Source organism: Schistocerca serialis, chromosome 3 (assembly GCF_023864345.2).
Source record: "Schistocerca serialis cubense isolate TAMUIC-IGC-003099 chromosome 3, iqSchSeri2.2, whole genome shotgun sequence".
Lineage (NCBI taxonomy): Eukaryota > Metazoa > Arthropoda > Insecta > Orthoptera > Acrididae > Schistocerca > Schistocerca serialis.
Genome location: NC_064640.1, coordinates 523,445,241 through 523,461,769, shown reverse-complemented (window position 1 = coordinate 523,461,769; position 16,529 = coordinate 523,445,241). Strand labels below are relative to the sequence as shown.

Here is a 16,529-nt window from a genome sequence, read left to right as displayed (position 1 = left end):
ATTCTCTCTTCCACCACTATGCATGTCTATGATGTTAAAATCACTGCTCTTGAAGCGTTGAAACCACTCACAACACATTCTTTCACTAATAGCATCCTTACCATACATACTTGAGAGCATTCACTGAGACTCAGCCACTGTTTTCTTCATATTGAAACAAAACACCTCCCCCAAATGACAAGAATTAGGCTCGTAAACTGACATTTTCAATGAAGAACAACTTTATGATACACACAAATCGACTAATGTTTGAATGAGGTTATGTTGACCAAGGTCGAAGCTAACTGCATGACATCTGCGATCTGTTTCTTTTTACCGCTACTTACCATTGTCGCCACCTTTCGGCAAATGGAAGAAGCAAAGTTGTACATCTTGTAAGTTAACAAACACTAGCATAATCAATGTTCTGAGGTAGAGGCATACATTAGTATTCCATCTGTAGATAGAAATTATAAGCAACAGAAATGAATCTAGTACAGAAGAATGAACAATAAGTTAGAGGACGTACACAATCAAATTTGCTTCACGTAGTTCACTTAAAGGATCTTAAATAAGTGACAAAAAATGAAGTTATCTTACGTTCTCTTTCATATTCTTGCATCTCTAAAGCCACTGCTGCACCTTCGGTGAAGTTCCAACTAGTAACATCCTGCTTCAAGTCACAGTAAGGACCTATTGCTTGGGACATCAGAACTCTGTTAAGGTCAGCTCTTTGGTATACCTGCAAGAAATATCATTTACCAAAAAATTAATGATGTCTATATACTAAATGTGATTTCTTTTGATAAACTGAAATAACTTCATTATTTTAATGTTAACAATAGGTAAAAAATCCTCTAAAACGAATGAGCAACAAAAATAATAGTAGAATTTAGTCTTGTGCAACGCATATAGCATAGAAATTTTCACCTGCTGTAATTTATAGTTTTGAAACTGGCAATTATTCTTAAATCTTAACTACCCACTTAGCACCAGGTTTTCGTGGCCAGCTAGGTTTTTATGGTCAGCATTACTCCCTCTGGAGTTAGACATTTGGTGGTGGTTAGTATGTCTGGTGTTAAAGGCAATGGATGTTCCAAAACATCATTAGATAACAATCCATGAAGTGGACAAACACGCAAACTTCAACTACCATTTCATAATGGTACATACACCGTATGTCTGCTAAAATTAGTATACTACAATCATCACATAATTATTAAAATTGCAGTACCAGATTTTTCTTATGTAGATAAAGCTGAGACTTTCGTTATCTGAGCTGTTCTGACTCGTTTGTTTTCCACCTCGAATGCCATGGGGGTCGATTGCTAGGGAGAGACACCGGAGTAGATCTGCCGTGCAGGATATCTGTGCAGGCGTCCCTCCAGTGCCCCCTGCGATCAGCTTGACTACGACCACCTATTTACTTACAAGAGTGCCACTGACTCTCATACCGTCTTTGCTCACTGTACTGTATTCGGACCACTTCTCTACATACTGTAATGTTGGCTGATACACTGGACTATTCTTGTGGTTTGCTTTAAAGCTTGAACTATCAAATATATTGGCTGATGAATCTGCTGTGCTATTTTTATGTTCTTAGTTACAATATAAGTGCTGACGATCGTTGTCGAACCTCATGCTACATCTGGTGAACATGGAACCTACACCCCAGCAGCCACCGTCGCTGGCTACTTTTCAGGCAGACTTCATCATTGAACCAGCTCAGCTAGGTTTGGATGAAATGTGTGCTCTATTAAACACTCAATTTTGCAGACACCGTTACGTTATATTGCGCCGAGTGGAACTCTATCACTGTCAAAAACAGCACACTCATACTGTGCTTGGGCAGCTGAACTACAGGGATTCATTGGAAAATGCAGATTTATTACCCCCACAGCTAATGAATCTCATGTGGAAGTCATGATTAGATATACTATTATTAAAGCAGCCCCCAACACGCAAGTGCGTCAAAAGGCATTACAGTTCAATGACCTCACTTTGGGGGATGTATTACAATCGACTCAATAACTGGGAAGTCTCCCAGGGAGTTGGCTGCCATTTGGAATCTTGGGCAGATGTGGTGGCAGTAGTATCCGACCAGGGTACTGAGAGAAACTTGGCTGACATGGAGGAAGTAGCAGCCATAGACCGTAAACACACCCAGGCTCCATTCCTGCCTCACAAACGCGGAACACAATTGCAGTCCCGCAACAGGTATTTGCTTCTGCCGTGCTTTGACTGTTATCATATGCAGTCCTGGGATAACTGCCCTGACAGGTGGGCACAATGTTTTACTTGCAATAAAGATGGACATCTCCTCACTGTTAGAACCATAAGGATGCTAATGTAATTGTCACAGACTGTGTAAAGCAACAGCGATGTTGCAGAAATTGCTCATTATGTTGGCAATGTACAACAGGGAGATTCAACTACAGGCAGACATCAAAGCATCAGCTTCTTCCCTGAACTTCCCTATGTACCTCCAGCTCGATGCTTGACAGCTAGGACAAACTTCTTACCACAGCCCTAACATAATAATATAACGTTGATGGCTCTGAGCAACCGATTACTTATGCTTCAAAGACACTCAACATCACTCAGAATTATTCCCAGACTGAAAAATGAAGCCCTTGCACACTGCAAACACAGTGAACGTTTTCGGTTTAGATGCTTTTTCCGCTTTTGGTTTTGCCACTGACGACTCGGTGACCCTCATCTCCAAACAATTCTCTTTTAAGGAACTGGAAGACATTTTTCAGTAGTGCCCAGAAATTTTTCCTGGAAACCTCAGGAAGGCTACAAAGTTCATGGCACATATAACATTGAAAAACTCGGTGTGACCTCTTTTCTTCGGCGCACAGCCCATACCCTGGATGATGCAATAAAATATGAGCTGGACAAGTTGATGGCCTTGGATGTCACTGAACCTATTTCTGTCAGTGAGTGGGCAATGCCGCTGGTGATCAAGAATTCACCAGTGGGAAAACTTTGAATTATATGGTGATTTTATGATAACAGTAAACTCATAGCTGGAAACAGACACTTATCTGATTCCCAAACCAGAAGAACTTTTCACCTCACTCTCGGATGGACAGAATTTTTCAAAAATAACCCTGGATGAAGATTCTTTGCAGGTGAAACTTGATGAATCATAAACGGTATTGGTCACAAACACACCACAAGTTTAAACATCTAGTTTTTGATTTCGCTGGTGCACTGAATCTATTTCAACAGTTCCTTGAGTAACTGCTTACGGATATTCCGGACTGCATTAGTTACTTAAATGGCATTGTAGTCACTAGGGCCACAACAAAGGAACATTTACAAAACCTGAGCAAACTGTTGCACATGCTGCAGGCCACTGGCCTCAAATGTAATCAGGAAAAATCAAAGTTTTTTCAACCATCGGTGTAATATCTCTCTCATGTCGTTTCTCACAATGGACTGCAGCCTACAAAGAAACATGTGGAAGCTATCAAAGCTCTCCTCTGCCCCTCAAACTTAAACGAGCTTGAATCTTTTCTCTGAAAGATAGCTTATTACGGTAAATTCATTCACATTTTCTGCAATGATTGCTAACCACCTAAGCACTGTGTGGAAGAATGTTATCTCTTTTTCCTGGTCAAAGGATTATGAATGGGCACACCAGAGACTCAAACAGGTCTTAATCTCCATGCCTTACCTTGCGACTTTCCAGTCGGTGAAGCAGTCTGTAGTGGCAGCTGACATATCGGAAAGGGCTTCAGGTGAAGCCGTAACATAATGTAATGCTGACGGCTCTGAGCAACCGATTACTTATGCTTCAAAGACACTCAACACCACTCAGAATTATTCCCAGACTGAAAAACGAAGCCCTTGCAATCCAATTTCCATTAACGTTCCATGTATCTCTCTACAGAACCAAGCTACACTTAATCACTGACGATAAACCATTAATATCACTCTTTGGCCCAGTCATTAAGCTGCTCAATTGCACAACCCATCAGCTCCAGTGATGGGTTTTATTTCTCAGCAGAGATACCTGTGAGATACACTTCCAAAATACTACTCAGCACAGATGCCTTCTCATCCTCTCAATGGGTCCCAATCCAGCGTTCAACCCAGCACACCATGGAACACTTTCCCATAACCATGTCTTGCGTTGCAGGCAGCATGAGCAACGATAAGATATTATAACAAGCGAACTGCCACATCCAGCACTAATGCACAGACTGGATACCCAGTTGGAACTCTCACCATGGCTGCCAGCCTTGCATGTTCTTACACTTGCTACTGCCAACTCTGACCATGCTGCCTGCTCCACCCTCTCCATGGTTCATGCCTGATACCGAAGTGTGGGTGTGCAGTTTTGGGCGTCAGGAAAAATGGATCCTGATGGTCATCAAGCATCAACAAGGCCACTGGATATTCACATTGGATGTGGGTGGTAGAATGGTGATCCATCATCAAAACCAGCTCTGCTTGTGGCAGGGTGAACAACCTCCTCTGTTCCCGGTCACATCTCTGGATGGCCACCTCAGTGATGCAGTGTGCCATTCCTCTCTTTCCCAGTCTCTGTCTTTTCTCAGTCAAGTTTTAGAACCTGTGCTTCCTCCTCCTCCACAACCTGACCCATCGCCCCAGCTGAACACTTATTAGTCTCCTTTTCTAGGCCACCCAATGAACACCAAACTCTGCCGAACCCTCTCCTGTAAATGCCGTCAAACCTTACCAAGCAGCACCTCCGATGCAGCTTCCCTTGCCCTCTGGATGTGGATATGGAATGCCCTCTGGCAACCACTCCACATTGCCATGACCCAGGACCCGTGCATGTGCTGACCGGGACTGGTAAAGCCTATGAGCCCTTCTGATGATGCCATGGACATCACACTTGTCCACCGCAACCCTGGGATTTCAGCCAGTTGTGGGGCCACTCCATAAGCATTGCTCTTTGCCCCCTGTATATGGGGAGAACTGTGGTAAACCAAAGGAGTATAATCCCCTTCAGTGGAAACTAAATTCATCAATACCACAGTCACCGGCTGGTCGCAGTTACAACTAGTCTGTTTTCAGCCTTGAATGCCATGGGGGTCGCCTGCCAGAGAGGCACACTGCAGCAAATCCATTGCACAGGATGTATGCGCAGGCACATCTCTAGCGCCACCTGTGCCTAGCTATTTATGTTACTGACGCTGGTCACACTCTCTCACTCGGTCTTCACTCATCACACTGTGTTCCAAACACAGCATTCTCCACTGGTACACACAAACCAAGTGTTTTCTTCCTCCTTTCAATACATAAGTGATCCCACAATACACTCGAAAAATACACTCTAAGAAGAATAAGAAGAAAAAAATCATTGCACCACAAAAGAATTATCTGAATGGGATGGAAATAGGTGGATGTGATGCACATGTAATAAAAAATAAATGATTACAATTTCACAAAAATTGGATGATTTCTTCAAGAGAAAGAGCTTCAGAAACTGGGCAAGTCAGTAACATGTTGATCCACCAATGGTCCTTAGCAAATAGTTATTCGGCTTGACATTGAGTGAGAGAGTTGTTGGATGTCCTCCTGAGGGATATGCCATATTTTGTCCAGATGGCAAATCAGAGTGTCAAAATGCTAAGGTGCAGGAGGTCCCTGCCCATAATGCTCCAAACATTCTCAATTCAGGAGAGATCCAGTGATCTTACTGGCCAACGTAGCATTTGGCAAGCATGAAGACAAGCAGTGGAAGGCACTATCTTGCTGAAATGTAAGCCTAGAATGGCAGGCTATGAAGAGCAACATAATGGGGTGTAGAATATCATCAATGTACTTCTGTGTGATAAGGGTGCTGCAGATAACGACCAAAGGAGTCTTGCTATGAAATGAAATAGCACCCCAGACCCTCACGCCTGGCTGGTGAGTCGTACGGCGGTTGACAAGTTGGTATCCCCCTTGCTGTCCGGGGTGTCTCCAGACACATTTTCAGCTTGGAATCTCATTGACTGGAGTGGAGTAGAACTGCCTTCAGTGATGAATCCTGCTTTGAATTCAGTTCTGATGATCAGCGAAGCCTTGTCTGGAGATGCCACAGACAGCGGTGGCACCACAATGCTGTATTAGAGGTCCTGCCATGAGGACACAGGTTGTCTGTGATGTATTGTACCATCAGAGTTCCCTCAGTCACTATAAGCCACGACTCGATGTCATAACTGATGACTCCCCACTTGAAGACAACAGAAGTAACACCACTGAGCCTCTCCAAAACATTGGAAGAATAGGACCTGTGCCCAGGTCACCATCAGACTTACTACGGTCCTCCTGTGTAGTGCAGAACAGTGAGTAATCTTAGAACACAATGTAGCATAATCCATCAGCATTCCACACTTCCTGGTCACGGCACCACTCCAAACGCAGGTTTGTGCTTTGGTGTTAATGGAAGCCTGAGCACTGAGTGGTAATTCCCTAGTCCAGTTGCTGACAGTCTCCTATCAATGATGCGGGATGACACAGAATGTTGCAGGGAGTGCATTACTTGTTTTTGGATGGCTGGCACAGATGTTACAAGATTACAAAGTGCCTGATGCACAATATGGTGATCTTTTTGGTAGTTGGATGTGGTCGACTGGAACCTTGATGATGAGACTGCCTGCTCTCACATTCCCTTGTATTTCTGCATTTGGCCACTGTCACATCTGAATGTCCCATAAATCTGGATACTGCACAGTTCCATTAGCCATCCAAATGGAGACCCATAGTGAGGTCCCCTTTCAAATTCTGTCAAGTGCTGATAATGCCGTCTCATACACGTACACAGCATCTCCATATTCTTCACAGGGATCTCACCAACTGATGCAGTTCATGCCCCTTAAATAATCTATTGGGCCTGGTAACAAAACTAAACGTGAATAAAACTAATGTAATCCGGTGGCCACTCTACCTGCCATGCAAGCTGGTGGCCAATATACCTGTCATGCAAGCTGGTGCCAATATACCTGTCACGCAAGCTGGTGGCCAATATACCTGTCCCAGAGGAACTGGCGGCAGTGTATTTGAAACCTCAATTTTTTGGAGCTGTTCAAAGATACTATGTTACACGAGACATCATAGGCATTTTCAAGGCTGGAAAGAAAGATCTGTAAAGTGTTGTCCAAGTTAAACAGCTTTCAGCTAGTTTACAAAAGGGAGGATGACACGGTTTGAATCTGCACTAGAAGCAAATACAGAATTTCCTGGACTCAAAGACAATTGTGTGTTATTGCTAACCATGAGCTGCAAGCTATTTGTTGTGTAACTAGTGAGAGCAATAATATGATAGATAATGCCACGTTTATTCCTCCGTGTTGACAAAACTAAAGTCCAAGGTAGCTCAGTGTATAACTGGTGGAAGGTTGTTGAAAGCTGAAGCCTGGCTTCCTATAGCGATGGCTTTTTTTAACAATCCACCACTGTCTATGCAATATTCTCATATGTTTCTGGAGATGTCTCTGTTTCAATAAAGATGTTATTGGTGATTCCAGTCTCCCAGAATTACTAGTGATGGCTAACGGAACTCTTGCCGAGACTTTGTAAATGAAAAAATGGTTCAAATGGCTCTGAGCACTATGGGACTTAACTGAGGTCATCAGTCACCTAGAACTTGGAACTAATTAAACCTAACTAACCTAAGGACATCACACACATCCATGCCCGAAGCAGGACTTGAACCTGCGACCGTAGCAGTCACTCGGCTCCAGACTGCTGCGCCTAGAACCACATGGCCACTCCGGCCGGCTTTGTGACTGATTTATACAATGTATCCAGTGTCGAATGCTAGTGTTATGATCAACTATACATCACCCAGTTTTCTATGGCTATTGTGCATTTTTGTAGTTTCATTTTGAGAATGGCTGTCTGAGAAATAGTGGTAAACAGGCACATAACTACAGAATGTTACCTGCTTTCAAATGAGTATGTGCGATGGGGCTGATGGAGACCTGTAGATCGGGGGGAGGGGGAGGAACACTAAGTTAATGGTGGAGAATCATCATGTAGCTGAATATGACTTCCAGTGTCACCATGACAAATCTTCCCTGACAAAATACATTCAACAAGTTAATATCTGGAATAGGTCATTATGATTGGATATTCACATGATCACTTGATAAAGGTCACATTTTTCATACTCGACTTTTACATCTACAGTGGAAAAGAAAAACTTTTGACAGTGAAAATGCTTAAAGTATTTGAGATTATTACCTTACTTCAAGCTCAACAAATCCAGCCTACATATAACTGAACAGCGATGACACGTTAATGGTTACCGTAACTAGCTTTTCTGGCAAATGTATCATTCACTTACCTTGTAACACTATGTACTGCCAATTTAAGGTTCTGTTATGTAAGTATGCATAATAGTGATAACTACAGCCACAAAATTCTTTTGTGTAGGATTAGTCATTCAGTTTCTTCACTTTGTTGGTCAGTTGTTAGCTATAATGAGGCTATTCAACCAACAAGGTTCCTGGAAGTGGTAAGTTCCTATGGGTCCAAACTGCTGAGATCCTCGGTCCCTAGGCTTACACACTACTTAATCGAACTTAAACTAACTTACACTAAGGACAACACATACACCCATGCCTGAGGGAGGACTCGAACCTCCAACGTGTGAGGGGGGCCGCGTAGGGCGCCTCAGACACCGCGGCTACCCCATGCGGCCAAGGTTTCTGGAAAACAGTATTTTATTGAAACCCTTCTGGAACCCCTTCGGAGAGTTCTAGTTTTCCTATTTGCAGATTGGCATTAGTATATTAGTCCTTTAAGAAATTATGGCATACAATCAGAACAACTGGAATCATTCTGTAGAAACGGTTCTCATGCAAAATATCAGATGTTGTCATAAAATTCCCCACAATATTTCATCGGCACAACTGACCGACATCTTCAGGTGTGACAAACACAATGCTGAGCAGTGAATGAAGCCTCCTATTTATGCAAGTCAAAGCAGAAAATGTGCAGGCATGAAGGCATCAAATTCGTTGGTCAATAGCGAAGATTTCCTGAATGGTAATGGGAAGGATAGCTAAGCCACCTGTCAGACAATGAAGCAAGAGCTTCAGTGCATGCACACAGGGACTCTGCTGAGGATATGAGGAAGGAGATGTGTCATGCCCTGACACAGGCCCAGTACAAAAAAATGATATGTCAGCTGGAAGGATGTCAGTGCTTTGATCTCTATGTAAGGATTCTGATATAGTGATCTTACCTGTGGTTAAATGTAACTCAACTGTCATTCTGTGCATATCGATGCTCTGGGTAGTTTTAATTAAAGTGCAGCTACTCATGGAAGTCCAGTGCGGGCTGTAATTATTGTATGGGAGTGAAACTTGGTAGATATGTTAATGTAGAACCAATTTATGGGAGACAAAATATCAGTTGCAATTTTGGTCACTAGGTGCAAATCTAGCACTGTACACTGTTTGTTTGACAGTGTGACATCCACACTGTCATTTCACAAGCCATAACATGAGTGAACAGTACGGCTATCGAGAAGAGAGACCGTGCGCTGTTAGTGAAACACTTGTATGTGAACGGCAGCAATTACAGTGCTGCACAGAGAGATTACCGTTGATTGAAAGAAGAGAGGTCAGACGTCGTCAAATGATTTAAAGAAGATGATAATGAAATTAAAAAACACGGGTGAGCTTGGTGTGGCACCTGGAAAAGTACCTGCTACTATAACTGGCCATGCAGCTTGTCCCTCGCATAGACATAGCACTCGCGCAGTTTCATGAGAATTGCCCATCCCATGGTCAACAGTACAGCAAGTTTTTTGGCTATATTACACCAGTACCCATACAAGATAAAGATGGTGCAGCAACTGACCCTCATGATCTGCAGCAACATTGCCGGCCGCGGTGGCCAAACGGTTCTAGGCGCTTCAGTTCGGAACCGTGCGACTGCTACGGTCGCAGGTTTGAATCCTGCCTTGGGCATGGATGTGTGTGATGTCATTAGGTTAGTTAGGTTTAAGTAGTTCTAAGTTCTAGGCGACTGACGACCTCAGATGTTATGTCCCATAGTGCTCAGAGCCATTTGAAACTTTGCAGCAACATTCTAAATTTGCTCTTTAGTTTCTGGCATGGATTGAGCTTGAAGATATGTGGCTGGGCTATATTTTATTGTGTGACAACGTACATTTTACACTACAGGGTGCAGTGAATATCCAATACTGTTGAATTTTGTGTACTGTGGATTCACAAGCACCTTTATTCTCGACCCACTCTTCTTTGAAGAGAATACATCAAGAGGGTCTGTCAGGTGTACCATGATGTCTGCATGTTATTGAGGTCTCCTTGCACAGCATGTGACTTCTGCTTTGGAAGAATGCAACTATGTAAATACCACTGTTCTCATCCAAGACTGTTAGCAATAAAATTAACATTATGCCTTTCTCACTTTTCTGACCTTTCCTGCCCACATCCCATTCGTAATCCAGTACATTATGGAAACATTTCCATATGTTTTTCTTGCATTCACGGCACCAAATTTGCACTTGCTGTCCAAAATTGTAACTAATTTTTTTCCAGCATAAATTTGTTCCACATTAACTCATTAGAATAACTACCAAGTTTTGCTGCCATACGATAATTACAGCTCACGCTGGACCTCCGTTAGTAACTGCACTTTAATTATAACCACATGGTACACAAGAAAGATGAATCAACTATTGGACGACTCTGCCTATAGCATTCAAAACAAGACTGTCCAGCCAAAATACAACAAAAACTTTAAAGCTCTAAAGAACAGCACAATCTCTGATGATGTGGCAAAGAGACTTTGTACACAGGTACCCATTCCTCCCAGGTTATACAGATTGCCTAAGATTCATAAGGACAATGTTAGAGTGGTACCATGACCAGGCAGCATAGTGTGCTGATGAACTGCATTACATAGTGTTCAGTGATGAATCACCGTTCTGCACTATCCGGATGAGCATATTCAACGAGTACAGCAATAGACTGGAGGAGAGGTCCCATTCTTCCAATGTTTTAAAGAGGCACAGTGCTTTACTCCTAGCAATATGGTGTGGAGAGCCATCTGGTATGACTTCACATCATGACTAATAATGACTGAGAGAACTCATGACAGCGCATTGGTACGTCATGTACGTCCTATGTCCTCATGTGTTACTTCTCATGCGACAATCTCGTGGTGCCATTGTTCAACAGAATGATGATCGTCTACACATTGCACATGTCTCCACAAACTGTCTGTGGGTTGTTGAGGTACTCTTGTAGCCAGCAAGATCCCCAGATCTGTGCCCGATAGAATGTGTGGGACCAACTTGGAAGCCAACTCCATCCCAGAGCCAGTACTCAAGGGTATCAATGACCAATTACAACAGTAATGTGGCAGCTTGCCTCAGGACAGAACATAATGGCCCTATGATACCCTTACCAACAAAATCATTGCATGCATCCAGGCCAGAGGGGGTGCAACATCATACTGACAAATGAGTTCATACCACCAAATTCTTTGTAAATTAGACTTAATTTTGTAATAACTTAAATAACACCACATACCCTGTCAAGTTTCATTTCGTTACCTCCTGCCATTATGGTTCTTTTTCCTTTTTCTTTTTTCTCTTTTCAGGCAGTGTAAATGTCTCATACACAGTACCGTTGGTTGAAATTTTAAGACTAAGAAGGATACGTACTATTGAAATGAATTAATACCACAGATAAGGCATATGGCAATACACAAATAATTAAGACCGACAAACTACACATCACAGAATATTCTTCATGGTGTGAAGCCCTCACATGTTACAATCTGGACCTCTAAACATCGTGGCATGGAATCAAAGAGGATATTGTTTGTATCTCCATCCTTGTGCCAGGAGGTCTGGGGGACTACGGTCATTCACTATTCTAAGAAAATGCACTTTGTACGCAATAAATGACAACATAAGGACGGCTGTAAATGTTTCATTTTCAAAGAGGGTATGTTCCGGGTGAATCTTGCTCTTCACATTATTTTCTGAGAGTTAATAAGGCAGAAACTATGGTAGCTGATGGACCACAATGTACAAGTTACTGACCAATCGTATCTCAAAATTATATACGGGGCTAACATCAGTTTCAGGAAAACTGTGGTACTTCTGGCAGGAGCAGAAAAACTGGTCCAAGGTGTAACATCAGACAGAGGAAGTGAGTTGATTATACAGGAAATGCAATACATCTGTGCCAACTCTGTAATTGCCTATGCCCCATGTGTAAGGCTTGCTACTTGACTGCCTGGAAGAGGGTTCTCCAGAATGCCTGGTGGTTACACGACAAGTTATGGATCTGACTGAACATTCCAGCAACTGGATCCCAACATATGTGAGGCACAGAGCCTATAAAACTTTTAAGAATGTGTTTATATGGGACTCACTATCTATCATTCTGGCTTAACTCTTTAATGGGAAATGAAAATGAAAGGCCATATTATACACACAAATTTCTTGCTGAAATCACTTATCTTCATTTTTGAAAACTAAAATTGAAACTTTGTCTATTTTGGAATGTGGATTACTGCTGAAAAATCATCCGGCACTACTGTATGAATTCTTGTGATCGGGGAGACAACACTCTCCCGTGTCTGTTTTCTCATGGTGTAATTGTTTGAGGAGTGGAGAGATTATCTGAAAATGCATAGTTTGTTTTATTGCTTCAGTGAACAAATTCACTGACAAGGTTGAAACCTGGGAGAATATTTACCCAAACAATGCAATTGAGAATGAGAGTTATGAAATAGTTGGCTTTACTGTGTATAAGTTGCATTATAATTGTAATGCTTTTCTTTTTCAGAAAGTAGTGCAAGGTATGGTATCTTATATCATAGAATGTATCCAACCACTTTTCATAACACAAGCGGGTGTGTGGCGTACTTTGTACACATCTGTTGCCACTTGCAAGTGTTACCCCCACAGTAATGAACAACTTGAGGCATTTAACAGTGCAGTTGCATCAGATACTTGCCAACTGCTTATTTGATTGCTAATTACCTCACAGATAACTGCCTCATTTTGAGATTGTGCTGCTAACCTGGAATCTGGGTCATTTTCTTGCACAGATCATAATTTTCTTCTCAACTAGCTTGCTGTTTATTTTATATTACTGCTGCTCACTTGGACGTATGACAAAACACCTTATCACTGTGTTAGCTGAAGCAATAATGAAGGAATAGGTATGGGCTCACAATTGTAAAAACAACAATGGAATGGCCCAAGACAATGTTAATTTGTGATTGGTACACTTTATACACAAGCGTGCTTGCTAGTGGGTTAAAAGAAAGAAATTAACTTTAATTTTGCCTCAAATTTATGGATTGGAACAAGGAAGGTCATTCAACACACAAAATTCAACTGATCTTCCTTTTAAATTGTGAACTATCTATCCTAACAGACCACTGAACACGGTGCTGGCTCACTAGCTCAGCAGTATTGTGGCCACCATCTATTGTTTCCCACCTGGAGTGTGGCCACCATCTATTGTTTCCCACCTGGAGGACTAGTACACACTATTTGTGTACTTCCTCCTCTTTAAAGAAATTGCAAACAGCCAGATCAAAAATCAGCAAGGAAATAAAAAAAAAACTCTGCACTGTAGTTATTCTCACAAACCAATCCTGTTTCAGTATCCTGTAGATCTGAAGGCATTCGGCACATTAAAAAAAAAAACTCGGAGGCTACTGTGAAGGCAGAATAATGCAATTGAGATAGGTCCTGTCTCCTGATACTACTGCTCATCAGTTCTTGGTTAACTGAAAAACCGAGAGTCACATAACAGTAACATAAGGGAACAATGAATAGATACTGAGACAGTTGGAATCCCCATGGAAGAATTTGACAATCATTAAGAAGTCTAAAACCGCTAAAGTAACAGTTTTAGACGATATTAGAGTGGAACAGATTAAACATTTGCACAACTTTGCAAGTTCATTGCATCTGTTGGTTTTCCTATGTTTATTTGTCCCTAAATGGTGAACAAACCCCTAATCCTTATTTTCTTATTACTGTAGCTCGTGGTTATGGTGGCCTGAGTGAATCCTGGTGCACTAAAGTGTGCAGTCTCACTACACAAGGAAATTATGTCATTATGATAGACCTGCAAGACAATGATAAAAATGCCACCACCTTTATAGTATCAGCTCTGTAGCAACCTGACTATATTCCATTAAATTCCAAATTCCTTCAACTGAACGGGATAAATACTGCAATATCGTCAAACTTTTCAGCCAAGAAAAATTCTGAGGACCAATGTTCAAAAAAAGAAAGATCCATAACTCACAGAAAATTAAACACATCAGTTCTCACAGAAATACAATAGTTATTTAACAACACTTGATTTTGAACTACAAAATGACGTATTAGTCGTCAGTACCAGAAGTTACAGTTGTAAAGTAAACAACACTCGCCTTTAAAATTCACTGCTGATGAATCTCTACACCCACCCACATGAACATAATTTAAGAGTTATTGTAATCTGACCATACCTGAAATATAACTTGTCCAGTCCCCAAAGATCATAAATGTCTGTCTTGCGAAACCAATATGCAACTGAAATTAATTAATGTCATGCAGCTGTCTGACTGCTAAGACCTCTCCTATAGCCTTGACGCGTGTGTGTGTGTGTGTGTGTGTGTGTGGGGGGGGGGGGGGGGGCAGAGAGAGAGAGAGAGAGAGAGAGAGGGGGAGGGAGGGAGAGAGAGAGAGAGAGAGAGAGAGAGAGAGAGAGAAGGGAGGAGGTGGTATTGACGTTGGCTTCATAATTTTAGGAATCATTCTCCAAGAATTTCTTTTAGTAGTTGCATATACCGTATTTACTCGAATCTAAGCCGCACTTTTTTTCCGGTTTTTGTAATCCAAAAAGCCGCCTGCGGCTTAGAATCGAGTGCAAAGCAAGAAGTTCTGAAAAATGTTGGTAGGTGCCGCCACAACTTACTTCTGCCCTCGAATATATGTAGCGACACAGGCATGCTTTGTAGGCACCAATATAAATACTGGCGCCAAAACCTCTGCATCAGTAAATAAATTTAAAGAAAGGTGGAAGACGAGATTTTTTTTCTCCGCCCCTAGTTTCGACCACTGCATTTTTATACATTATCCAATGAAGTAAATACAAATTCCGTATTGTTCATCTTCGAATGTAGCAGAATTTCAATGTACTACGAAAATCCGACTGGCAAGACTGTTTGGGCTGTTTGTCAATATGGCCAACTCTACTTTCTGAATTTTTTCCTACCTGTGAGAAGAGATGGTTGCTAATAGGAACCTGATGAAATTTGAATCACATGCAGTATTCTCTTCACTATGAGAATAATACGAATATCAACATTTTGCCATGTATTCTTTCGTGTTTGCTGCTATCTCATTTAAATCCGGTTTGCCTAATAAACTACGAAACTAGAGTGAGACAACAGCAAATGCGGAAGAATATACGTATCGTGTCATGTTTATATTCGTATTATACTTATGCCTAATAGTGATACAGTCAGAAATGAAGCACGGCAACTGACTAGATTTTTAATTCTAAGATGACTCTAATTTCTGTGCACAATTTGATGTACTAAAGAAGCGGCCGCAAAGATGTTCGAACGGAGAAACATTTTCGTCTAACTCTCGTTCAGAACATGTTCCATCATACACCGTCTATTATTTGGTTCTTGTTGATCATCATCAAAGAAAGCAGCAGTGTAAGTAACAACAAGTAGCAGTCTCTTGGCATTGTTTCGCTAATGAGACGATTACTCTCTATTTGTTTTAATTGTAAGCGGCGGTAGCGCGCACAAAAGCAAGCCATGCCGCGAGTGGCGACAGGCCGTAAACACGCACTAATCAGAATGCAACAAACAATGCATGACACAGTACAGTAATGCATTTTCTGCTTAGAGTGACGTAAACACCTATAGCAAAGAAAATGGCACTTACCAGATCAAAGCAAAATAAGCAATCAATTCAAACCAGATGAAGCACGTGAAAAAGGAAGGGTACCCGTATAAATACGGACAGAGCGCCTGACGCTTAGCAATGGCTTCCTGGTAAAGCTTAACTGCTAATCTTACGACTCGAACCAAACTACTGTAGCTGTATCGTCATTCATTCGACCTAAATTGTGTCTCATATTACAATGGACCAACTTTGTTTCGATTTGGAGGTGCAGCCTAAAACTTTTCTCTCCCCTTGAATTTCGAGTCTCAAATTTCAGGTGCAGCTTAGATTCGGGAATTTTTTTTTTCTTTATTTCGAGTCTCATTTTTCACGTGCGGCTTAGATTCGAGTGCGGCTTAGATTCGAGGAAATACGGTACTTTGTCTGATGTACGACAGGCCATCTTTCGCAGCTTTCTGAAGAAGGAAAATATATGAATTACAGTACAGCTGATATGCAGTATGGCCAGCTATTTCATTATCCTCACACTTGATTGCATACTTTGGGTAAACATTCACCTAAAAATTTCAATGTTATCTTAATTCTAGTGAATTTGTTTGTTGAAATGATAAAACTATTCATTTTCAGATCAGCAACCCGCTCCCCAAACCACTATGGCATG

At 41.7% G+C, this 16,529-nt stretch overlaps 1 protein-coding gene across 1 annotated transcript in view; it reads right to left on the bottom strand.

The window, feature by feature from the left end:
* LOC126470401 (uncharacterized) overlaps window positions 1–16,529 on the bottom strand; it is a 125,363-nt gene that overhangs the window by 20,897 nt on the left and 87,937 nt on the right. Inside the window, exon 10 of the mRNA XM_050098247.1 lies at window positions 580–721. Coding sequence (XP_049954204.1) covers window positions 580–721 — 142 coding nt within the window. The remainder of the gene's footprint in view (window positions 1–579; window positions 722–16,529) is intronic.